General features: G+C 42.3%; 1 protein-coding gene across 4 annotated transcripts; it reads right to left on the reverse strand.

Moving 5' to 3' along the window:
- Positions 1 to 2033: 2033 nt before the first annotated feature.
- golga3 (golgin A3) lies at positions 2034 to 26038 on the reverse strand. Of its 4 annotated transcripts, none has more exons than XM_079515568.1 (24): positions 25889 to 26038; positions 24849 to 25103; positions 22585 to 22749; positions 19790 to 19896; positions 18529 to 19259; positions 17868 to 17976; positions 17026 to 17332; positions 14556 to 14758; positions 13788 to 13925; positions 12291 to 12452; positions 11563 to 11931; positions 11293 to 11370; positions 10862 to 11125; positions 9901 to 9995; positions 9356 to 9572; positions 8964 to 9107; positions 8486 to 8683; positions 8025 to 8141; positions 7673 to 7812; positions 7316 to 7448; positions 6419 to 6541; positions 5665 to 5829; positions 5039 to 5193; positions 2034 to 4561 (listed from the first exon to the last, which is right to left on the reverse strand). In XM_079515568.1, exons 2-24 carry the CDS (start codon positions 24997 to 24999, stop codon positions 4357 to 4359), a joined length of 4476 nt encoding a protein of 1491 aa, XP_079371694.1. In that variant the 5' UTR covers positions 25000 to 25103; positions 25889 to 26038; the 3' UTR covers positions 2034 to 4356. The 4 variants fall into 4 exon arrangements, with proteins under 4 accessions (XP_079371694.1, XP_079371693.1, XP_079371691.1 ...); XM_079515567.1 differs by having other exon boundaries at positions 5039 to 5190; positions 22459 to 22749; XM_079515565.1 differs by having other exon boundaries at positions 22459 to 22749.
- Between the last annotated feature and the right edge of the window lie 329 nt (positions 26039 to 26367).

Raw genomic sequence — 26367 nt, forward strand, 5'->3', positions numbered from 1 at the left:
AAAAAAAAAAAAACAGTAAATACTTTGGCTATGATAACGATAGTTGTACATACCAGTAAGACGCCTGAGGGCGAGAGCGACCTCGCCCCGTGCACGCATCCGCCTGGGTGACAGTAGACTGCTGGGCGAGCGCTTGCGCTTTGGCATGGGGGGTCAGATCAACATACGGAATGAATTCTGTACTGGCCATATATGGAGCGTGTCTTGATTGTACAGGGTTTGATGAGGTCAGATCAACAAATGGAATGTCAGAACAGGTCTGCTCCATATATGGAGATCTTAAGGGTGGCAGTGGGGGCAGTGTCTTGAGTGTACAGGGTTTGATGAGGGCCCAGGTAGGGCCGGGCCTTAATTTTCAGGCCTGTTGAGAACTCTAGTTTTCGCAGGCTGCCAGGCGCGGCTGCACTAATAACTTTGGGGCAGGCCCGTCTAGAGTTTAAATGGACAGGTATCAATCAGTCAAAAGGGAGACATCGAGGAGGAAGGATGGATGGGGAAGGATCAACATATGGAATGTCAGAACAGGTCAGCTCCATATAGGCTATGGAGATCTTTTAAGGGTTTGAGGTTTGAGGTGAGATGTAGAGTTGCTGGCCAATATTGATGACACCAGGGATCTCCATATAGCCTATGGGCTTAATATTGATAACTTCAGGGATCTCCATCCCCAATGATGTCAGGTGATGTCACGATCGGGGGACCAATAAACAACTGACTGGCGGGAAATGCACGATTTCATAGTAAATGCGACCTGCAGTCGCAACAACAGATAACACGTAGTTTTTAACAGTGGATGTTTCTCTGAATTAGTTTGGATAACTGAATACACTAACGTTCTGATTTAAAGTCTCAGGCCGGTTGTTATCAGTACCAGCTCTGTGGCTGTAACTCAATCTAGGGGTGAATTATACAAGGCAGAAATCCCCATAATGTACTTATAGTACTATAGAATATCACTCCATTGACTCCAATAAATAGGCAAAATGTACAGTACAGGCCTACTTTGCCCAGGATTTCTAAATGTGTATTTTAGATGCCAAAAATATAGAAAAGAAAATAAGGGGGATGCGTATCGACCCCTTTGAGTACTAAACCATTTTCTGTAATGGTGGCCTTAATTTGCATATTTAGGAGTAAGCTTACCACTACTTACATTACAAATACTTACTTTACTTACATCGTCTGACCCTCAAAAACAGTTACACTTTGTCAGTTTTGCTTGCTTTGTTTATATTTGAATAGTTCAAAATTGCAGCAAATTAGGTTAAAAAATCCATCCATCCATCCATCTTCAACCGCTTATCTGTAGTCGGGTCGCGGGGGCAACAGCTCCACCAGAGAGCTCCAGACTTCCCTCTCCAGAGCAACATTAGTTGCTCTGGAGAGGGGATCCCGAGACGTTCCCGAGACGTTCAAAGGCCAATGAGTCGATGCAATCCCTCCATCTGCGCCTTGGTCTGCCCCGGGGTCTCCTCCCAGTGGAACGTGCATCGAGGACCTCCCTAGGGAGACACCCGAGAGGCATCCTAAGCAGATGCCCGAACCACCTAAGCTGGCTCCTTTCCAGGCGAAGGAGCAGTGGCTCTACTCCGAGTCTCTCCCGTGTAGGCTACTCCCGTGACTGAACTTCTCACCCTATCTCTTTTTTTTTTCACCCTCTCTAAGGGAGATGCCCGTCGGAGAAAACTCATTTTGGCCGCTTGTATTCGCGACCTTATTCTTTCGGTCATGACCCACACTTCATGACCATAGGTGAGAGTAGGAACGAAGATTGCTCGGTAGACAGAGAGCTTTGCCTTCTGGCTCAACTCTCTTTTCGTCACAACAGTGCGGTACGACTACAATACCGCCCCTGCCGCTCCGATTCTCCGGCTGATCTCCTTCTCCATCCTCCCCTCACTTGTGAACAAGACCCCTATATACTTAAACTCCTTCACCTGGGGTAATGCTAATGCCTCATTCCCTACCTTACCTGGACTGCACAATCCATACAAAAATGCATGTGTAAATATTATCATAATAAAACACACTGGTTGATGAATAGTGCAATTTTATGAGATACATACGCCATCTCCCATTATAAACGTTAAACATTGGAATGAATAACTTCCAATCATAGCAGATTAAAAGATTGAACAGCAAATACAGCAAGGTTTATGCATAGAGCTCATGCTCCCCGACACACTCATCAAGTACTGGTAGTTTACAGTGAAAGTAATTTGGAAGATACATCTTTCTTATCAAAATGAAGTCCCCAAAACACAGTTCAGATTGAACACAGTATATTGGTATGTGTGATTCAGTCCGACAGTGAGCACACTCCTCTCCCTTATCGTGTATGCTGTCCCTCTGGAATTACACGAGCATACAGTGTTAAAAATAGTCAAGACAAGCAAGGTATTCAAATGTACACAACAGCACTTGCAGAACAATTGCATGTGCTACAAGCTGTTGTCAGTTGAACCAACTACATTTGCAAGTGCAGTTATGTAGCAGTTAGTTTACTTTCATGTACAGGTTTGACAGTGTTGTAATTTATCTTCTTTATACAGTTAAACTATCAATCAATGCATTTACAGTCATAGAAAGAAAGGCAAAAACAATTATGTTCATATATTAAGCTCTGCAAAACGTACAATTTTCCCCTTTGACAAAACTGCAAAAGAAAAAAAGAATCTGCAAGTACGAAGTAATGGTAATAACAAAAAAAGATTAAAGGTTTGATTACATCTGATAGCAAACAAATGACAAAACTATAGTAACAGTTTTGCTTCTTATAACTCTGTCCCAGTTCTGCAAACTCTTTTTGCATCTTTTATGTCAGTTGATGCAGCCCAAATATATATATATATATATAAATTACAATAAACCATTCCATATGAGCTTGTAACCATAACCATTATTACAATAGACATATATTACATCTTGCACACGCTCTGTCAGTAGAAATATTGTTCAAACTGTCCCTTTACACCATATCAAAGATTCCTTAAGGCTTATTCATGTACACACATTACAGTCCAAGCCAGACAAACTTGAGAAAACGTTTCCATAGAGTTTAAACAACCCACAATGGTATGGTTAATAGCAAGCATAAGAAAACAAACACTGCATTTCAACAAGAGGCAATAAAAAGCAGACCACTGAGCATGACAATATTGAAATGCATATAAACAAATCATGTTTCATTACAAATTGCTTGAAAGAAGCAGAGGAATAATTGACCACTTCGGTAAATCACAGAATTAATGACATATGTCCTACATAGTGAATAAATTGAACAGTGGGGAGGGAATACTGCTTGTAATAAAGCCAGACATTCTCTACGAGCCTGGAAGCAATTAATGTAATATTATCTGCAAGATCAATTAGGAATTTGTAGTAAGCAAAACATCATTATCCAACTGCAGTGCAGTCCAATTTCTGCAATGTAAATGTTTTTTTTTTACACAACCAGGCCTTAATCAGCATTGGGGCACCTAATATTAGAGGTTTTAACATAGTTCCCTCAATTAATTGCTTGGATTACTTACCAATGGTTTAGGTTACCATGGGACATGCGACCATGTTTGAGTGACAAAAATATAAAAATGTCATCACCCCACATTTTTCTCATCTATTTTCAATTTCTAATAGTACAACTTAAACGCCATATGACAGATGAAAATTTGGACAACTTCCTTGTTAGTTGAGCCACAAAGCAATTACAAATTTTGAATAAGGCCGTTTACAATGAAAATACGCAAATTAGAATATAAGGCCATAGAACTTCATACTATATTAGATCCCAGTATCCATCAGACAAATGTCACTATTATCGGATATCTGTCAATATCCGACATAGTATGGTGCAATTTGGTGATCAAAGCTCAACGATGAGTTTACAATGTAGGCTTTTATTGTTCCCTCAACAATGGTAGACCAATTCATACAATGAAAATTGGGTGCTGGATCCTTAAAGTAATAAATAATGATGAAAAAGAAAGACTAGCACTCCAAATGGACTTAATGGCCACCATTTGCTGTCCTAGCCTTTCTTTTTCTTAATGAAAAAGTGACAATTTTCCATTGCTGAACTGAAGTGTAAATAAATATTATTATAACATAACGAGCAGCGTCACAAAAACAAAAAACAAAACAAAGAATAAAGCTATGGTATATAAAGTATTACTTTGCGTGAGCACTCTTGTGCTAACCAGAGAATGCCAAATGTTGGCAGCAATTATTAAGAAAAGATAAAGGAAATAATGATGATAATAATAAAGGGCTAAGGTGGCTTTCTATTTTCTTTTTTAAAGTTCCCTTGTGGATAAAACTCCACTCTCTGTCCGTTGGCCTGAGATATGTTTTCTTGCATTACGATGGCTGTGCCTCCTCCTCCTCTGTGCCTGCAGAGTTGTTATTCTCCACCACGTTGTTGTTTAGAAGTGTTGATTTGGGGACGTCATCGCTCTCGCCCAGTCGCACTAGCTCCTCCTCTACGCTGGTCAGTGAACTCATGGACTCATGTACCGTGACAGTATGTTCTTCCATCTGCTTTTGAAGGCTGTCCATCTCCTCCCTAAAGAACAAAACGATAATATATTCAATACAGTCCATTGTGATTAACAATTTTTCTGTGTTATTCCATACTGTGATATTGGGATATCGAAAGTCTTATGGTTATGTTTTTTTTTTCTTTTCTTTTTTAAGAATTGCTTTAGGCTTTTCTGCCTTTATAGAAAGTTTTTCAAGTGAAGGACAGGAAAGAGAGACAGGGAGCGACATGCAGCAAAGGTCCGGATTCGAACACATGACATGCTGTCAGGCCAGAGCTTATTTGTGGCATGCGCCTGGACCGCTAGGCTTATGGGTCTTATGGTTATCTTGATGTTTATTTTTTTCCCCCCACATTGCCCAGCCCTACCAGTCCGTTTTCTGCCCAATTCATTATACCAGGATAAGACCCAGCATGCTGTGACCCCGACTTGGATCAAGCAGGTATAGAAAATGAAAAGATAATGTAAATGCATGACTCGTTAACAGGGAGCCGTCTTACTTGAGCTGCCGTAGACAGTTGTGCAGGTTATTGAGGGGCTCCTTGTTGACAGAGGCTGAAGGTTTCAGCAGCTCATCCAGCAAGGACGCAGGCACAGGGCAGTCAGGGATCTTTACTGGCGTCACAGGGTTGGATGGGTTCCCCTCCATTCGCTGCTGCAACACAATAGATTCAGTACATTACTTATACTTATAATGAACAATTCAAGTTGTGGAAATGCATGCACTGAAAAGGTGTCCCTGAGGCCAGGCTGCTGATTTTGTCAGGACCAAAAGTCAATGAAAAAGCTCTCTTATCCCTCAACCACTATCACCTGCTGGGCAAGACCTACGCTGTAGTTGCGGAATTTCGGCAGAAGTACCGCTCAAGGAAATGACGTAGACGCTTTACAAATCAGTTTACATTCTCCGTGTATGAAACAAGTGTTGTGATTGGTCGAAAGAATATCGTATCCGGGGGAAATAAATCTGACAGATGTTCCGGCCGACACTTTGTTGTCTTGAGTTATAATAATAACATAACAACAATACACAACTTGGGACCCCCTCGAAAACGAGATGGTACATCTCAAGGTTTTCCTAATAAAGAAACTTGAATCATCAAATAATAAATAAATGCTGACTTACCTTCCTCAGCCGATTCTGTTTGAGGTCCTGTTTCAGTTGCTGGTTCTGCAGCAGTACTGTCTTCATGCTGTTCCTCAGCTCGCCCACCTTGGCCTGCAGCATGAACTTGTCCTTCCTGGTGCCGTTCAACTCCTCCTGGACAGACTCCAGCTCTACCTTAATAATCTGAGACAGACACACATCTCTGATATAGAACCCAGGTTGCACTAATTTACATGGTATATTTGTTTAGGGCAGTCTAGTGGGCCTTAACCACTACACTACACTGGGGGCACATCAATTACATCTTTTTCAAATTAAAAACATTTTTTATATATGTTACAGCAAAATAGTAAACCTAAGTGAGTTAAGTTCCATGTGTGTTCATTGGCTTCTCACCAAGGACCCAAAGATGAAATACAATAAAGATAAGATTAATTAAAAAAGGGGAAAATACACAAGTAAGAAGTAAAAATACACAGTATACCACAGTACAACCCGCACACAGGGCCAAATGGACACACCTTTATTGATTAGATATAACAACATCTCAATTAAAACAATCATATTTGATCAATGAAGAAGAATATATATTGTGTTAATGTGTACGTGCTACTTTTAAATCATGCACTGCACTGTGCGTATAGTTAATACTCTGCATAAACATTAAAGGGGCAATAGACAACATTCAGCCATTAGATGTTGCTGGGGGTTATTTATATACCATGAATACAAAAATAATAAAATATGTAAAGAAATACATAACACATTATACCTGCAGAGCTGTGTGTGTGTTGTCCAGCTCTCTGTGGTGACACTGCTCCATCATCTCCAGCTGCTGTTTCTGGGTCTCGATCTCCCTCTGCCTCTGCTCTACCTCCCACTTCAAGTCTTCCACCTGCCGGACAGATTGTTGGTCACAGAGGTAGACATCAGGCAAGGATTTCAAGAAACTCATTTCAGATTACATTCAAGACTATGTCAAGCACATTTAAAGTGCATGGTCTAAAAAACAACAAAAAACAACAACAACAAAAATTGGCCAGGAAATTGACATCTTATTCAATAGCCACACATTTGTGAGAGCATGGAAAAATGACACATACTCATCTGGAACATGTATCCATTTAAAAAGCATGGCATCTTTGAGCCTCTAATTTTGCAGTGACAGTTAAGTAGTCAGTGCATACTAGTATTTAAATAAAAAACCCTTCACCTATACAAAAAAGGGATACAATAAATGAATTTAATTCGTTTATCTGTAGACCTATACATGTCCTTTATGAGGGAAACATACAAAGAAAAAGAAAGAAAAAAAAGAAAAGAAAGTGTAGGGGTAGGCTTTGTTGTGTGATGTTGGATCTTCCATTTTCTTTTTTTAGTTTCTGTTACTGAATACTTGGGGGGATTAAACAGAGAAAATAAAATCTTCCAAATATATATTCCTTATTTATTTTAAACATAAAGAAATTAGCAGATCTTAAGCTCACAATGCGTAGAGCTGCCATTTTCAGTGTGCGACACCAGCATGCAACTAAGACATATAGATCAAGCTTTTACCCATAAGATTTGATAAGTCACTCAAACAGATTCAGATTTGATACATGGATTTGGATCCAGACTTAGATTCTCAAAAGTTAAAACCAAACCCTACCAGAAGTACTGTCCCTACCTCTTGGTTGGTGAGGGGCTGTTTGGACAGCTCCTCATCAAGTTGTTTCTGCAGGGCTTGGAGCTGGAAGTGAGCCTCAGACAGTTCTTGCTGGAACCTAGACACCTCCTGAGAATGCTGCTCATCCTGAGTCCTGCAGGGAGACACACAGCAGTAGATGCAATTATAAATTATAATCACAAATTCTCAATGACAATGACAAATTCTCTTAAACTTCATCATAATCGTAAACATAACCCAGGAATTTGACATTTTGCCCCTCTGGCGGCAATATATTGCAAAACTTTCTCAGACGAAAAGGGCTTGTGCATGTTGACATTCCACATGCCTGTAAGAAAACTGTAAATGTGAACATACTGTAGTTGTTTTGCTTCATTGCGCAGGGCTTTCACCAGCTCTTCTTTGGTCTGCAGGTCTTTCTTGATCTCACATAGTTCCAGCATTGCTGCCCTGTAGTGTCTTCTGTTGTGGGCGGCTTCAGCCTTTGCTGCTGCCACCTAGAGGACACAAAACGCCATTATACCATTCAAGAGTTCAAAGGAGCACTGGTGGAATCTTGTAATAAGAGCCCAGAGGACCCAACAAATAATTATTTGTATTAATAATTATTTACTACATAATAAATAATAAAATTATGTAACTAAAAACTCATTTAGCATTACATTGAATTGAATTAAAGGGTATCCTGTGTGATGCAGTGAGCCCTTACCTGCTCTTTGAGGTCCTTAACTTTGGCTTTCTCCTTTTCCAAGGCAAGCTGCAGAGACTGAACCACCTGTTTCATCTGGTTATCCTCTTCCTCTTTGCGTTTCAACACAGCTTGAACCTGAAGAGAAAGGTTAGAAAGGTAACAGAGGGAGTTCAGTACTACAAAATGTATCAACATACTAATCACAATTCCATGCATTTGGTGGTACTGTGACAAGAGATGAAACAGAAGCCTTCCAAAAATAGATTAAACCTAAACCAGATTCAGATGCAGAGCTTTAAGTATGTACACTAATTGGTTGAAAATGTCCTAAAAGGGCTGTTTCCAGTTTCCATGGCCAAAATCTAGAAATTAGACCCAAAATATTCAACTTCCATATCATCTTTAACCAGGGTTTTATCTTATACTTTATGTCATATCACAATTTGCAAAACTGTAACTTTTCAACGTATAAAATGTACCTGCAAGTTGAGTTGAACAAGATCTGCCTCTCGCTTAGCTAAGGCTGTCTCCAGAATGTTTGTGTGCTCCCGCAGTGTATTGTGGGATTGCCCCAGTCCGGCCAGTTTCCCCTTTTCATGCTCCAGTTCTAGGACAAGCTTTTTGTTGGCATGCTCTAACTTCTGAATCCGCCTCTTGAAGCACCGGGATTCCTGAAGCTGTGAAAGAATTTGGTAATGGTTAATTCTGTAAAAAGGTATGTTATGTGAATGGATAAAATAATAAGTCTGCTGCATTGTTGTGATCAGTAATACATAGCAGTGGGAATAAAACAGAAATTAAATGTAGACAAACACACACAAAAAACAAACAAGAGACAGATCTAAAGAGATAGAAAATACAAAGAGACAACCAGATAGTCAAAGATAAGGACGGAGCGACAGAAATGAATGGAAAAGCAATCAGACGTCTTAATCCTCATTATTTTTCATTCCACACCTCATCCTCCAGCTCCATGACCTTCTCCTGGAACTCTTCCAGCTCTGTGGAGGTGAGGGTGATCACCTCCTGAAGCTCCTTCTCCAGCATGGCCTTATTGCGGCTCACAGCCTGGAGCTCAGCCTGCAAGGCCTCGATCTTATCCTGGACCACAGACAAACACATACAGGGTTTCAAAGGCCTAATTCAAACACATTCCAGACAGCCTCAATGTACAGTGGAGTTACTCCAGTATTTCCGTTTCAGTATTATAGTATATTACTATCCTATAGTCAGTGAATAGTAATTTTGAGGTTATTTTCAAGCTATATACGTTACAGCACATTTTATATACAGAGAAACTCAATGTGCCTTTCAGGAAATGTGTAAACTGGGAGTGCCCTCTCCGTTACCTGTAGAGCCTTGTTGTTCCCTCCATCCGAGACCTGGGCCTTGAGTTTGACAAGCTCTGCCTCTGTGGTCTCCTTGTCTGTCAGGGCCTCCTGGAGCCTCCTGCTCAGGATGCCCACCGCATTCTCATAGGCCTTGTGCTTGGCCTTCACGTCCTTCTGCGCGCTGGTCAAATCGGTCCCCAGACGCTTCATGCGTACCTTCTGCTCTGAGATGGCCCTGTTTCAAAGCAGAAGAGCACTGATTAGTGCTTACTGTATGTTGTCATCTTATCTTGCGTGGTTCTTTTCCCCATGTGTTACTTGGTCTGGTAGTCATCTTCTTACAAGTATAACCACTTATTAAGTAAGAGTCTCATAATGCAAAGTTAATAGTGCTCATTGATGTGCTATATTTTCATGACAAATATTATTGCTGAAGAGTAGATATTATGTTAGGCTTTTATCCCACTATTGGGATGAAAACAAACCAAACTCCAGAAATGTCAGGCTGGGTTTGGGAACAATTCTAGTTGCCAAAAAAAAAGTCCATGGTGCCTGTGACTCACTTTTTGGCATCAGCTTGCATTTGCGCCACCTGTTTCCTCAATCCCTCGTTCTCTTCCGTCACGGCTGCTAGCTGGCTCTGGTCAAACTGTACAGTCTAGGGAGGGGAAACAAATCCAACAAACCACATCACACTCCATACAAAATGGCAGATAGAAAACTAAACACAATGCAAAAGTGCATACCAGTATATGCACAGTGAGAGGCTGCAGTGTATATATGCACAGTGATAGGTGTGTCTGTTCATGTCCTGTACAGTACTACTATAGTAACAGAAAGGTCCTGTTGTCAGTACATAATGTTATTATGAGTTTGTCTACACCAATGAGGAAAACAACAACACACATAGCTACACTCAATATTTCAAATATTAAACAATAACCTTCCAAAATGGATGAAAAATAAAGCTTTGCAAACTAAATGCAGTGCTTAAATACACACAGGTGTTGAGATTTGGGCAAGAATTTAGGTTGGATACCGATAACATTTCAATCACACAAAATCTTTTTTTTGTGTGATTTTTATCTGAATTTAATTTGTCTTATGCTGTATTTTCTGCCACTGTATGTTATCTACACCTACTCATTAGAGCAGCAGTCACATAACTTTTACTGTATAGATGTGGGTTACAGGCTGTAAACAATAACACTGCTGTCCTGGAATTCTAAATTTGGAAAATTCCTGTTTGTAACTAAGGATATGGGCAGTAAAGAAGAAACGGCCTTATACGGATAAATAAACATACGATAGGTGTAGAATAGATAAATAGCACAAATGAAAAAAAGGGGGAAAAAATTGTTGCTCCCCTTCCCCTTTCCCCAAGAGGACCAAGCCTAACGGCTTTCTTGTGACTATCCTTTTGAAATGTATTTTTCAATAAAGTAATCAATCAATCACATTTCCTATTGGTAATGTCAGTGGCGGACAGGGCAAGGATTTCCTAACATTGAAAACATTCTATACCTGTAAATGGGTCTCCAGTTGGTCTCTCTCCTTCTGCACACCCTGCAGGTGAGCCTCCAGGCTGTTCATCTGCTCCTGGACCTTCACCACCTCCTTCTGCAGACGTGCTTGCTCTAGCTCAGCTTTCTCCTTCTCTCCCTGGATGTTCAGCACCTCCTCTTTCAGTTCTTTCACCTCTGCCAGCAGACGTTTCTTGGAGCACTTCAGCTCGCTGATCAACTGCTCCTTGGAGCTGGCATCTCGCCGGTAGGCTTCAACCATTACCTTTGGTGGACCAACATTTTAGATTAGGCACATCAGTCTTTGTGGCGACAGAAACAGATCAAAACAAACATTTTCCATCAAAAAAAAAATCAAACAATTGTCAAAGATGGGTTTTTGTCACGGAATGGGATGTGAACACCATCTTCCTGATAGACATGCAATCTTACCTTTTGCTGTTGGAACTGCTCTTTTAATTTCTGAGCTTGTCTCTTTAGGGAATTGTTTTCCTTTTGTAGAGTTTCGATCTAAAAACAAAGCAAAAACCAGTGGTCATTTTCTACTGTCAACATTCCAACCTGTAATTGACTTAATAAATTATAAATACTGGGTCCACACAGCAATATTGACAACAAAGTCAATAGGAACAATATGAATCCTTGTTATAATACAATTATGATTAATTATTGACCCTCTTGGCAACTCGACTCGTTTCTGACCTGCGATGCTTTGACTTGGACTTCCTGCTTTAGTTGGTCAAGGACGTCCGCTGCCAGCAGCACGCCCTCGCTCAGCCGCTCTGCCCCCTCGTCCAGCTGACTTTTATCGGCACGGGCGGCTTGCAGTGCCACCTCTAGGACGATCTTCTCATTCTGGAGGAACTGAATGGTGTCGTCTTTAGCACTGCCATCTGTCTGCAGTTCACTGAGCTGGGTTTCCAGCTCCAGGTAGCGGGCCTCTAGCTGGTTGATGGACTGCTCTTTGGTTTGAAGGCTCTCCTGGGTGCTTGTCAACTGGCGCATCAGCTCCAGGTGTTCCCTCTGCAGGGACCCCAGCTGCACGTCCTTCTGAGAGAGGGTCAACTTCATCTGGGAGAAGCAGACCAATGAAGTGTAATTTAGAGTAGAAGCGAGGAATTGTATGGTGAAGTATTGTATGACATAAATCCAGTAGTGGTGTTGCCTATAATGTGACAACACCACTGAACGTTAACCACACCAAAACCCAAGCCTAAACATAACCACTTCCATCATGTCTTATAGTAGATGCTCCCAGCATGTCCCTTAGTCTCCACCCTGTTTATGCTACGTTTGTTTATGCCTGGAGGTGGGTCTGTTTCATGATATCATACACGTCTTCTGTGCCTGGTCTCCTTTGAGGGGACACAGACATACATAGATGTCCTTCACCTTTGGCAGAGGTGAAGGAAATGAGCATGATTGATTACCTGCTCTAGTTCCCTCTCTAGGGAGCTGGCTGTGTTGGCCAGTTTCAGTAAACGATCACGCTCTTCCTCAAACTCGTCCAGTTTATGTTGCAGGTCGTCCTCCACCATAGTCTTTGCATCCTGAATCTGCTGGTAAGCTGCCTCCTGGGTCAGCATGTCAGCCTACAACATCGACAGGGAAATTCAGAGAGTGAACAAACACTTGCATCATTAAGCCATTAACACATTCCATCCGTAGGACGTCTGGAAACGTCCTAGGGATTCCAATCGAGGGATGCATTGGACGTGTGTACACGTCCTAGCGCATCCTCAATGATACCAGGCGAGAGAAGAATATTCTGTTTTTTTTCCTTTTTCAGTCCGACTCTCGGCCACCGTCCTTCGCGCTCTAGGGTCATATTAGTTTACCGTTGACTTAGCTGTTAGCGCGGCAGAAAGAATGCCTTGTCTCTCCTAATCCAGGCGCTCTCCGTGGTTTTGATCTGATGGATATACTAGTGCTTTATTTCTGCTCCTCATCCGCCTCTCCCTCAAAATATGAATGCTTTTTGGAACTTCTAGCGATATAATAAAATCGAGACCAAGGTAAACTAGCAAAATATTTATCCGTTTTTTTCCCGGATTGTTTCCGGGTTGTTTTTGATCGGCCCCAAACATTGTGTTTATTGTCATGATTTGTCACGATCCGAGTTGGCTTCAATTTTCACTGCTAGTAATTATCAGCCTCCTCTGGTCTTTGAATTAGCTCCTCTTGTTCCTCTTTAATGTGTGGAGGCTCTGGTTCCTCCTGGACCAGACTCTCCTGCTGTTCAGGTGAAACCTCCTCAAAGTATAAACGGTATAAACGTCTTTTATACTTTTTGAAAAGCCTATGGGGAAAATGAATGGGGAATTCTTTCCTGGGCCACTCGTCGTTCTGAAAGGGGGCGGGACTGCGACGCTCTATAAAGAAGAGATTTAGTGAGAAGCAAGCAGCATTTGCTACGCTCCTCGTGAGAGACTTCATCGCTCTCCGTACGAGACAGGATATTTGGCTTTACAATCCAGATATGCTCAGTGATACCTGGCCTTACAACCCAGACATCATTGTGTTAGAAGTTTCGGCATCCTGGTTAAGTTCTCACCGGACACCACTGCGGCGGGTCCTAACCCCGAGAACCAGCACTAGGTTGAGTAGTATTTTATAATATATATATATTTTTTAGTCATGACGCCATGTTCATGACCAAAAAGCTGTCATGAAAATGTGGTCTCACTTCCTTCCTGTACTACAAAGTCACACCAGTTTCCCCCTCTCCACAAGGAGGGGAAGTGCTCTAAAGCATTATGGGCATTGTAGGAATTCAGCAATCCAGTCAAACACACAGACTTCATTATTTTTCTGGCCATAGGGTGCAAATTTCAAATTGTGCTACTGTTATCTACTACAATACTATTAACATTGAGTGATTGCAGTTTCTTCCAGTGGTGAAATGTCACTTTAAGAGGACTTTATACCTCAATGCTCTGCAGCTGGACAGCGATGCGTTCCTTTTCCTTAATGGAGCGGTGTTGTGTGTCATTCAGCTGATGGGAAAGAGTAACATTCTCCAACTTCAGGTGTTCCAGAGTACCTATCTGGTTCATCTGTCCAGCCTGCAAAAAAACAACATAGAAAATGCATGTCAACTTTATTGAAATACCATTAGAAGTCATTGTTTACATCTCTAGAGTATGAATTTTCCCAGCTGGTGAGTAGGACTAAAACTGGTAACCTTCCAGTTATCCACTTCTCTGCTCTAACCACTTGGCTTGTCTTTTGAGTAACTAAATGGTGTCGTCTTTAGCACTGCCATCTGTCTGCAGTTCACTGATAATAGTTTTTTTTAAATGAGAATCTGTTGGAAAGGCAATATTGTCATCCAAACAGGACAGGGCTATAGGCCTACCAAAGTGTGCCTGGGATGTGTCTGTGTAGCTGCATGACTGAGAGGAGTGTGAGTGACTGAGTGTGAGTGGAGATTGATTCCAATCAAGATACAGGTTTGGACGTTTAGCCCCCGCCAAACGATTAATCGATGAATCGTTAATATTGAATTATACAAATCGATTTCCATTTTGGACACATTTACACATCCCTAATACCCAATGAGACAAAATGCTCACTAATAACGTATTTAGTTTATAATGCAAAATCTAGAAGTGAAGAAAAGCAACAAAAAAAAGACACAAGACGACATGAAAAACTATTCTGAAAATAACTAACTTTCACAACAGTAACCTTACCTGCATGTTAGCCATTTCGCTCTGCAGCCGAACACGCGCCTCCTGTGCCAGCGCCAACTGCTGCTGGTACCACTGTCGGACCTGCTGTAGTGAGTCAATCTCAGCCTGGGCCGTCTTCAGTCGGCTCTGCAGGGTACTGCGCTCCAACTGGACCTGCTGGAGTTGGCCCTGGAGCCCACCCATCTGCTGACGCAGCTCCTGGACTGGAAGAGCGGAAGATCACAAACACAAGACATGGGTCAAACACACAGTCCAAAACCAAGGAACACAACTACTACTAGAATGACGACGACAACTACCATACTACTACAGTAGATTGGCATCAGTTGGGCTTTCAAAAAGTTGGAAGGGATGTTAATAATGACACCATTAAGAAATTGTTCAATTGAAACATAACAGTTAACAATTAATAAACAATTCTGCAGTTCCATCATTGGGCGTCAGAAGCAGCGAGTGCATAATCCAACGGCATGAGACGTGGCACTGCCGGGGGCAGAACCGGCATGTGCCGGGGGATTATGTCACTCCACTGCCGCTCCATCTCGTGGCCGCCGCTTCACGCCAACTGTCCGTTAACTACCGGTAACAGCCGGGAGAAGGGGCGGCAGCTGCCGGGGAAACTGGGGGGATTATGACACTCGACTGCTGCTCGCTTCCATGGCAGTGCTTTTGGTCCAACATGCGTTGCGTCGTGCTTGCGGTAAGGGCTTGGGGTAGAGTGTCGGACTGATGCCGGCGAGAAATACTGGCGCCTGCCGCGGCTGTTCCGCGGCTGATGCCATGCGTTGCGTCGTGCTTGCGGTTATGGTTAGGTTTAGGGTTTGGGGTATTGTGTCGGACTGTTGCCGCCGAGAAACACTACAGACTACCGCGGGTGTTCTGCGGCAGCTGCCGGAAAATGCACTGGCTCTCTCTCTCCACCTTGGTAACCACAGAAACGTCTCTGCTTTTGCATGTGATGTGACACTCTTACAAAGATGCCATTGCCATGCCATTTGATAAAGGAATGTAATATGCCTTTGGTATTCTTTCTGTATATCAGCAAAATGTAGATTTTTGTGTTAGACATTGAGGGAAATGACGATAAAAAAATATATATACATCAGCTAACCGGTTAATCGATTGATAAGGTTATCAAAACATATCAATTACCGATAATTCCAATCCCTAGTTGGACCACAGATTACACTGTTGTTCTTGTCTATATGTGCCATTATAAAAGGTGTTTTCTGATGCAGATTGGCTGAGGACTCATTCTACAGTCACAGATAATGTACTGTACATACAGGTCATATTCTACTTGCTGAAAGTTCATGCTCACTTGCCCAAATGATATTAGAAATCATGCGGTGTGCATGTATAGTGAACAAAGAAAGGTTGATTCCAGTCTCTAAAAAAACATTCCAGAAAGTTCAAAAACTACTTGCCCATTCGGGCAACCAAAAAGCTAATTCCACATAACCATACCGAAATTTGTTTTCACTTGCCATAGGCAAATCGGGCAACTGTATGCCGTTGTTGTCAGATATATTCAAGGATAAATACTGTTGTATTATTGTTTTACAATCTGTGCATAGTGTAAAGGTGCGTCCAGACTTGGATGGTTAGAGCGGCACGATTACATACAAAGTCTATGCAAAGACGAACGAGCGACACGAACGGGTGCGGCGTGACCTGGCGCAGCACAAACGGACGAACCGAGGCAAATATTTAAGTCTAGATTAGGATTCTGTTAGCAAGACATCAAGTTAGTGAATGAAATGAAATGAAATCTATATTTACCCAGGGTATCTGGGCTAAGCTCAAGAACTTGTTTCCAGCCAGGCCCTGCTCATAGAACACATTTCATCGTAGTGGTTGATGCCTTGTTCAAGGGCATTTCAGCGGTGGTAATTTTAACGTGTCGGACGGCTGATTCGAACTGGGAACCTTCCGGTATCTAGACCGCGCCGCTATCCGTTCGGCCACCGCTGCCACAATGGTATATTATGCATGGTTGATGACACTCTACTTAGCATCATACTGAAGAACATCCCATAGCCTTGAAATATTCAAGTCATGCCACAATGTCTCATGTCATAAGTTCATCAAGTAGCCTGGACCTTACTTATTTTAGCAAATGCGTTGATGGATCAATGACAATCACAAGACAGATTTCTTAACGGCCAGTCAGCCACTCTAACTGATTCAGATCCAGACAATGGGTGCATTCAGCAAATGGACAGCAGTTAGCAATGGTAATGAAGGCGTACCTCACCATGTTGAACCGATTGTACCATTAACACGTTAATGTTATTGTTATGCCATTGCCTATTCCTCTGGGACAAGCTAGCTACCTTCTTTGTGTTTGCGAAGTATTCAATTATTAACAATAGTTGTTAATGCTAGACTGCCACCTGTTAGTTTCTTTAAATGTTACATCATAACTCCTCCACATGTGTCAGAATTAAGTGGCGTCTCCATCACTCACCAGCGCTCTCCCTGGAGGACATAGCCTGCTGCATTTCCTCCACCTTCCCCATCAGCCGACTGTACTGCTCCTCGGCCACCTGCAGGTCATTGCCGAGGGAGGCCAGGCTGGCGTTCTTGCTCTCCAGGCTGCCTTGCAGGTCCACCATGGCCTTCTCCAGCTGGCTGCAGTTCTGCCTCAGGGAGCCCACCTCTGTGGTGAGGGCGCTCTGCTTCTCCTGGCCGGCCCTGGCCTGCTCCTCCTGAGCCCGCAGCTGTGCGTTCACAGTGGCCAGCTGAGCCTGCAGCTCTGTCTTCTCCTTGAGTGCCTGGACGCAAAGCAGGTCAGAAACACCACTTAAAAAAGGGGAAATGTCACACAGTCCATTTTTTAATAGCAGAAAGTACTGCTTCATGTCCCAGCTTTGAAAAATATTGTGGCCTGTGTCTGTAGAAAAGTACCAGTACTTATAAAAGGGAGACATGCTAACTGTAAACCAAGGACTGAACTAATTTGGTTAACATCAAGTATGTCTTCACTGGGTCATTGGCAATATTTATAATAATTGTCACGTATCTTAACACAGAAAATCAACTCCAAATACAGAGAGAACCAGTGATGGAAGCGGTCTGTTTTATTATTTATTCTTTATGTATAGTCTAGTTGCAGACTAGAGATGTGTGACAAGCCAAGTTGCCACTTATAACAAGTTGCAACAGAATCCCCAAACGGTGGTTTGCAACATAATAAAATGGGACAGTTCGTAGTGGCGCAGTCTGAATTAGGCTAAACAGTACTTTTCTGTACACTATTACAAGGCTTTTCATTATTAAAGCCTGTTTAAAAACAACATGCTCTTTAACCTGATTGGCCTCAGATGACAGTGACTCCAGCTGGCCCTCCAGTCTCATCTTCTCCTTCAACACCTGCAGCGTTTCATCATGGCCCATCACTGAACTCTCCACAGAAATACTGGAATCAGAATGTCAATGTCACAAACATCATCAATATTATATTAGCAATATTGCATCTCCTAGGAACAACAAAGACATTATAAATAATAATGCCTAGGACTCAATCTAATTACTATTTTTGTGTTTATCATTATATTCAGTTACTCTGCAATCAACCGAAGCTAAAGTACATGTCATGTTGATTCAGAGTATTGAAGAACTGCTGTACTTCCCCCACTACAATCATCCTAATTATTGCTAGAGCCCGATAGTCTATCCAACTAGAGCAACAGCAGGTAAAAGCGCTTTATATATATCTGGTGAAATTACAGGTATAAAAATTGCAGTCAAACTTTTCCCAATATCATCAAGCCCTACTGCAATCAAATACATACTGAATATTACTTTAGGGTGTAATAAACTATTGGTTACACTTACGATCACAAATAACATTAGACAAGTCAATGATCTAAATGAATTCTGAATAGTTAAAAAGATTGAATGAATAGACATGAATACAGTGGGACAAAGAGCATGCAATAATATCTATCTAATCTATGTTGATCCAAACCTGCTAGAGAAGCTGTCCCTTCGGCTGCGCGGCTCAGAGGTTCCTTCCCTTGCCTGTTCCAGCTCCAGGAGGTGCTGCTCATCGCTGGCTGCCTGGAGGACCTGCCGTAGGGAGGGGAACTGGCCCATGGCCTCAGGGGCGATATCTCTGCCCTCCACCGTGTAGTGCGCCCCCCTCTGCCTGCCCACAACAGTGCCGTACGTCCCACGCGTGGACACGCTGCTGTATGACGAGCTGTCACTGTCGGTGCCATCATTTCCTAGCCTGGCCCCCGACTCGCTGCCATCAATCTCTGACGTGTTATCGCCAGAAATCTGGAGGGGGGTGACAGCAAGCTGACCCTCGACCTCAGATGAGCCGACGTCGGAAGTCACGCTGACCTCGGACAGGGTAGACACAGAGCTCATGGTGGACTGGAAAGAGGTGCGACTACCATCCGACGCCATTATCATCCTCCCATCTTCCCCGCCTCCACCTCCTCCACCGTTCTCTGGAGACTTGTAGTCAGCTAGGGAGTGGATCCTACTCGAGCGGGGCGAGCGGGTTTTCTGCTCCCTGGGAGGGGGGATGCCCAGGCTGCCCAGTTTGGGCCCCCGGGGAACAGTGGTCCTCATAAAGGAGTACTCTGTGGTCATGGCCTCGGTGCTGGCCCGTGGCAGAGCTTCTGGGTGCAGCATCAACTCTGGGTCCAGAGTGGTGAACTTCCTGCTCCTTGGGACGGTGCGATGAGACTGGACAATGGAGACAATGGAGACGGATGACAGGTGAAGGAAGACCATACATTACAATATACTGTACCTTTGTTTCTCCCCTTTCGACATTTGGATTTTCTCACTTTTTCTGAGATTGTTAGTACTAAAGGAGACTTTCAATGCTCTTTTCAATTTATACTGTATATAATGTTGTACTGATGTCCTGTCCGGCTCTCCATTAGAAGAGATCCTTACTCTCAAATGCACTAACAAACAATAATGTCCTTATTATACATATTGGTAATACAATTAGCATTACTGACTGAAACATTAAGCCAGGGGGGTTTACTTTTGGTGAACTGAATGAAACCAAGCTGCTTTACCCAAGTAATACGATGCTTTATCCTGGGGATTCTACTCAACCAGACAGCAGTTCTATTTATATCTTTCACAATGTAGAAGCTGTGAACCCAAGCACCTGTGATCATGTGGCCCAAAGCATGCTATACTTTCTTGGCTGCTGCAATGACCAGATGAAGGTGCCTGGTTAAATAACTGCATCCACTCACCTTATGCCTCTGCACCCTGTACTGTTTGAGTTGCTCCTCTAGGCGCCGACGAGCGTCCCGGCGAATCTTTTCCTCATTCTCCATTTCCAACGAAGGTGGTTTGTTGGCTACAGGGGAAAGATTTTTTTTTAGAACAAAACAGAGGAATCTTCCTCCACTGCCATCTTGGACCGTAGATATAGGGCTGCACAATGATGGCTGACAGTCGGTCATGATGCCAAATGCTATGCTAATGTGAATCCAATTACACTCAGTGGCCACTTACTTTACTTATGTACACCTATTGTTTAACTAATATAAACAACCTACTCCTCCAAATAGTGATGTGGCTGCAACTCAGTATAGAACGTTTGATGCAGAAAGGCAAAGAGGTTCAATTACTGTTCCACTAATCTCTCAAGACAGATTCAGAGCTCCGCAGCTAATTCTGTCGGCAACTCCCGTTACAACGTGTAGGAATGTTAGCAATGTAAACAAAGACACGTGCAACCGGAAGTGGAGCGCTAAAAGAGAGTGACCGGCTGATATCGGGTCTCTACAAGTGGAAGCGGGCGGTGCTCCCAGAGGCAAAATTGGCTGTTGGGTTCTAGGATTGCAGTTCCACTAGAATGAGAAAGTCACAATGACTTTGAAAGTGTTATGATTGGACATCAGATGGGATGGTTCCAGGCCAGCATCTGGGAAAGAACTACCCTCCTGTACAGCACCGGTTCTCAACGTGGGGTCCGAGAACCCCCAGGGGCCCTTGAGGGCGTCCTCAACTAAATAATTGATAGTTATGATCCAAATTAACTCTTATGGGTCTGTTTGCTCCTTGAGTGTACAATTGGAACCAAACAGACCTGTACACTCAAGAGTTAAATTAACACTGTGGAGTGTAGATGGGTTCCACAGATTTAAATACATAAACCAACATCGACTCACTCAATTAATGAGAGGTTAGAGGAGAACCATCAATCTCGAAGCTAACAGGAGGGCCGTGATGTGACGTCAAGGTGCGGACTAGTCGAGTAAGCAGACACCAGCTCAAGAGGACTACGCAGTACAAGAGTGCAACGCAGTACAAGAGTGCGGTGCAGAAGAGTCCGAGAAATCTCTGACTCATCAAACCTTGAAAAGGACGGGGGGGACGGACGGACAGATCAGGGCCCTACCCAGCTGGTAATCAGTAGGTGAGGTATGTATTGTGTACCTAATAAAATGGCCACGAGTGTCTTTACAATTTGATGACCAAAACACCTTTGTAGTTTTTGCATCTAAATACACATTTCAAATCATTTTAAATGACATATGTCTGAATTCTATGATAATACATTGTGGCAACTAAAATTGATATCCAAAGAAATATGCCAATTATTGTGCAGCCCCCAAAACATTCCAGGCACAGGTTAATCGGTTAGGGAAAAATCCTACGATCTTGCTACGAATAGGCCTAGATCAGGCACAACCATAAGCCATAATGTGGACGCATGTATAACGTATAATGTATGTTTTTACAACAAGAGTGAAGCTGCATGCAATGATGCAACCCAGCCCTCAAACAGTCTTTTTTTTGTCATTCACCTTTTTAAGTTCTGTGGGTTAGAGCCAGGGCAGGAAACTTTTTTTTTAATTATTATTATTTTAAGCCAGTGGCCAAGAAGCCATACATTTGATTTTGCACTTTCACTATTTTACCAGCCAGACAAGAATTTCAGTTTATAGAGAGAAACAAAACTCCAAATGATGGTTATTATCTGCCAAACAGGCTGGTCGGTAAAATACCTAATCTATGGTACAAATCAACATGGTGTTAATTTCTAGCCCTGGTCCCTTAACCAGTTAAGATTCAATAGGGAGCATCAGCTAATCTGGTTATTTTGCACACAAAAGACACCTGTCACTGAATGTTTGTAGTGGAGTGATTGCAAGGACACGCCAACATAGAAACAGTAACGATAAAAGAAAACATTACAGACTCCTCCTTCCTAATCTGATTTGTAGTGGATGAAACCTTAGCCTTTTCTTTTGTTTACAAATTATGTTAGAGTCTACTCTTTCCATTATGTTGTCATTCTTTCAACATGGTGGCATGTCCCTTATAACCAGTAGAATCCACCATTACATTCTGTGACATTTGTGTCGTTGGCAATCTTGGCCTCAACCAGGTGCCAGTCAGTACAAGAAGTTACAATCATAACTTCTTGACAACAGCAACACATTAAACATAAAGTGGATCCGTCTGAATGTTTGTGTAATAATAATTAGCATACACCATTAAGCCAATAGTGGTCTTAGCATAGTATTAAGTCTATCACAACAACTCAAATTGACCAAACCACACCCACAGTTCTCGGGAACAGGCTTGAAAACATCACGTTACATTCACGATATTCAAACACCACCAGAACACAACATAACACAGGGATTAGTTCTAAAAACAAAAACACAGCCATTAGTCCAGCTACTATTCCAAAAAAAGCACCCACACCGATGCCTAATTAATCAAGCAATGAAACACCTCAGGGAGTTGGACAGTAAGTAAGTAAAGCCAAATCCATCTGGTCAGAGAATGCACAGGCGATGGTGTTTAAAGAAAATACTGTACACATCAGCCATTAGACATCCAACAGCAAAAGGAGGGTTAAATAAAGGGGTCTCATTATAAAAATCTGTTTTTTTATGCTTACACAATTCAGTCTCCTGCATAGGCATACTTATTCTGAGCGATAGCAACGCGTCACCCTTGTGAACCGTGCCCTCAGCACTAGCTTCGTCAGACTTCTCTAGCATCATGGGAGGGAAAGCAGCCACACCTGGGAGGGAGCGATCTTGGCTCAGAGACTGGACAGGGACAGGGGTGCTGGTGCTCTGGGGAGGGAGAGACGGAGGCAAGGGGCCATTCAGGTGACCGTCCCCTGCACCGCCTGGGCAATCCATTGCACCGTCTCCATTTGGCACCAAATCTCCATGAACAGGACCTGAAGGGAGAGGAATTTGAGTTTCTGTTCTCTGAGATTTAATTTGTTCACTTTATTCAAGTTTTTCTATAATATACTCGGGACAATGACAAAATATAGAAGCAACATGACAGAATTCCAGTGATCAAATTATAAGAACACACAAAGACAAGAAGTAAATAGTATTTACTTCTTAAATACATATTACATTTGTACATGAAATATCTGAGGATCCTGGTACTCATTGTAAAAGGAGGAAAACAGCCTTTATTAAAACAAGGCAAACACCAACATGTTTCGACCACAGGACTTCATATGGGCAAATATGACCTGGATATGTATATATCGTGCCCTAATGGCTTTTGCCTGGTTCCTTCTTCCTTTTACCGAGTGCCTGCCTGCCCGGATCCTCCGTTATCCTGTTTGATCCAGGAGCACCTCTGATATTTTTCACTACTTTTAACCTACAGTACTTGTTTCTCATGTGAGCACCTGGTTCTATTGTTTTTAAATAATTTGCAGAGGTGAGACAAAAAAGACGTGAATTTTAAGACATTTCCACTCAAAAAACTAAACCATTGAAAAAATTGTGACGTACGAAGGACTGTGGCTTCTTAGGAGGTTTAACAGTATTGTTTGGGTTTACATTTCACTGCACAATAAAAAAGGATAGTGATATGCCTAACATTAAGGTAAAACATTCAGGATCCTGTTAGCATGGTTGCAAAGCTCTTGTGATGTTCTTGGTAAACTGGTCCAACAACTTTGTCAAGCTACAATGGCTATTCTGTGTAAGCAGGAAAGGGTGGTTGGCGACAATTCAGTAGCCACGTGTCCCTATAGTTGCTCCTATTCACAATACCACGGTGCTGAATTACCAGAGCTAACTTCCGACAATTTCAAATGCAAAGGGCCATGTAGCAAAAACTATGTAACAGATCACAGCGTAGTGCCACCACTTTAACAGGACATAATCCTAGCCTAATCCTAAAAATTAACAAAAACAAAAGGTTAACTATTAATAATTAAAATAATCATGCATATCCTGCATGATTATTTTTACACCTTGGAATAGTGGGGCAGATGAAGTTGAATTTATAGTTTAAAATCGAGCCCAATAAAATGGCACGAAAAAGCCAGTAGGTTAAGGACAGTATCAGGCCGACAATTTATGCTAATTGGTTGGGAAAAAGAAAATGAATGCAATTGCAAGCACTGAATGATTTTTTTAAGTTGACAAACAAACAAGGTCCAACATCAATATGTGATATGTCCATAAGCATGAGAAGCCACTTAAGGACCCAAAAAAGCCCTGTACAGTGCAAGCCACATACAGTATGCAGTCTTTGCCATTTTTCTGTTAATAATGTAAGTTGTGGGGTTCTATTTCAAAAGCCAGTCAGTGAATCTACGCATAAATGGAAATAGAATGACCAAATGGGCACCATTGGTTGTGCTACTGAAACTGTGAAAGAAAGAGCATAATAACAGCAAGTTTGATTAACTACTTGGCATCAACATAACTGAGCAGGGAATGTCTAGTGTGCACGCAGCCTGCAGTTTGTGCAGATGCTCCATCACGAATAATCTCACATGCTAGATTCTAGAAGAAGCGGTGTCTGGCATGATAAGTTGATTAATGTAACACGTGATGACAAGCATGATGCAACGGCATCACCAACTATTCTGTGACTCTCCCAGCCCCATTCCATTGTGCCATGTGAATTGAGCCACCGCCTACTTAAATTGGGCAGCCTTTTCTGGCAATAACAGACTTGTTTTGGGGGTTTTGGTTGGTCAGGTGACGTGTCTCAATATCATATGTGACTGATGACTGAGCTCTGGCTTCAACTCACTTGAGTCGGTTTTTAATTTTCAGACTCACTAAGAAGTCTACCACAACACAAAGGTTAAAGGCGAAAGAAATCTACCTCTGTTAGTGCTAATTATGGAGACACTTAGCTACACTTGTTCAGAGAAACTCTACAGCAATGTTTATGACCCTCACCATTATTTATCACCCATTATAATATGTCTCATACATCTTCTAGCTGTGCAGCTGTGTTAGGGTTAAATTATAAACAAAGCAACCCAGTCAAACAAACAGAATCAACACTAACCATTATGAACGTCCCCTGCTGTAGATGTAAATTCCTCCACGGGTTTCAACGGTGTTCCACTGTCCACAATACCCGCTTCAACCTCTTTGGATTTTATAACCATGTCTTGTTGTTGAGGCTGCATTTCAATTGCTCCTGTGTGGTTATCCATTTCAATTGGGAAAATGAACACTCGCTGTAGAGCCGGTGTCCGTTTGGAAAGAACGTATCAGAGCATCTTCTTCAAGTGGTGTCACCACTCACCAGATGGATTAACTAAAGAGGTAGAAAACATTAAGATGGTAGTTCAGTTACAGTATAAGGCTCGTTTTGCAGCAGGATTCAAATTAATGACAGACGTAGGCATGACGTGTGTGAAGTGTGAACAGGGTACAAGTCACAAGACAAGTGTCAGTTTAAGCAGAATTAATACTAACCATTGGGAATTCAACTTCCCAGGCCTGGCAAATCAGTACACAACCGAACCACAAGAACAACGTGTTTAACCTGTATTTTACGTTACGCAACAAAGTAAACAGTCAATCATAAGTGGATTGCGGTGTTTAGCCAATTATAGGGTAGTAGCTAACTAGCAAGTTGTCAGCTCTGCAGTTGCAAAGTAGCTTATTATTAGCATTAGCTGTACGTTATGCTAGCTCGTATAAAACATTCGCTGCGCTAGCTAACACTAGCTTGCTTCCCTCCCCTGACGTTAGCTCTGGTGGAAGACGGTCGTCGTGTTGCCACTGTGTCCGAGCGTGGTCTTTTCAAAACGGACTGGTTGGTAGATCATAACAGCTAGCTAGCTGTGTTGTTATCGAGCTGTGTTCACCACCTATACGTCCTGCCAAGCTAAGCTCTCAGGCTAGCTAGAATAGATGATTCGAAGACTCGCCACTGATCTCGTGAAGTCGTGATCTCAGGTTTGTGTGGCCTTTTGCAAGCATCCTAACGAAATCAACACATTTGGTTACATGGCATGTGTGTACGTTACAAATCTTACGTGCAAATCACGAAATGACAATTTGTTTAAAGTGGTAAATTGAGCTTTAAACGCTAACCTTACAAACGCTTCGGCTTCTTCTCTCTACGTGGCTATTTTGAGTCCGTCCGTGTACTTCTCCGGCCAGAAACAGAACGGGCGCTGCCAATAATGACAGTTCCGCCAGAATAGATGGATACGTTATTTGGTACTGTATATTTTCCAGACAGTCGTGGTGCAACACACGTTCATTTCATGACACAATTCGTTCTTTCAAATCTATATGCAACAACTGAACATGATGCTGAAATGAAATGGAATAGTAATTTAAATGGTGTTGTGGACCTGTGATAGCAAAGCATCAACATGGCCCAGTGCTGCACTCTTGTGGATATATTGTAAAGCTGCGCCCTACTTTTCTGGAGAAAAAAATGATTATTCCTGCAGCAATCTACTTGATTATGTGGGAATGGGATTATCATTCGACACGTTTAGTTTAACTAAGAATACTTGTATCTCACATTACATCTTCTTAAATAATAGATTAGATTTACTTTT

Source organism: Electrona antarctica, assembly GCF_951216825.1.
Source record: "Electrona antarctica genome assembly, chromosome: 12".
In the NCBI taxonomy this organism is placed as follows: domain Eukaryota; kingdom Metazoa; phylum Chordata; class Actinopteri; order Myctophiformes; family Myctophidae; genus Electrona; species Electrona antarctica.

Bases quoted from the DNA above. Each gene is read 5' to 3' on its own strand.
- golga3 (XM_079515565.1), bottom strand. From the start codon at position 24,999: ATGGATAACCACACAGGAGCAATTGAAATGCAGCCTCAACAACAAGAC. The intron at 14,759-17,025 runs GTGAGTGATGGA...CCGCTCTTCCAG, and splicing joins GTCCTCCAGGGAGAGCGCTG to TCCAGGAGCTGCGTCAGCAG. The intron at 9,996-10,861 runs GTATAGAATGTT...TCCCCTCCCTAG, and splicing joins AACTGGAGACCCATTTACAG to ACTGTACAGTTTGACCAGAG.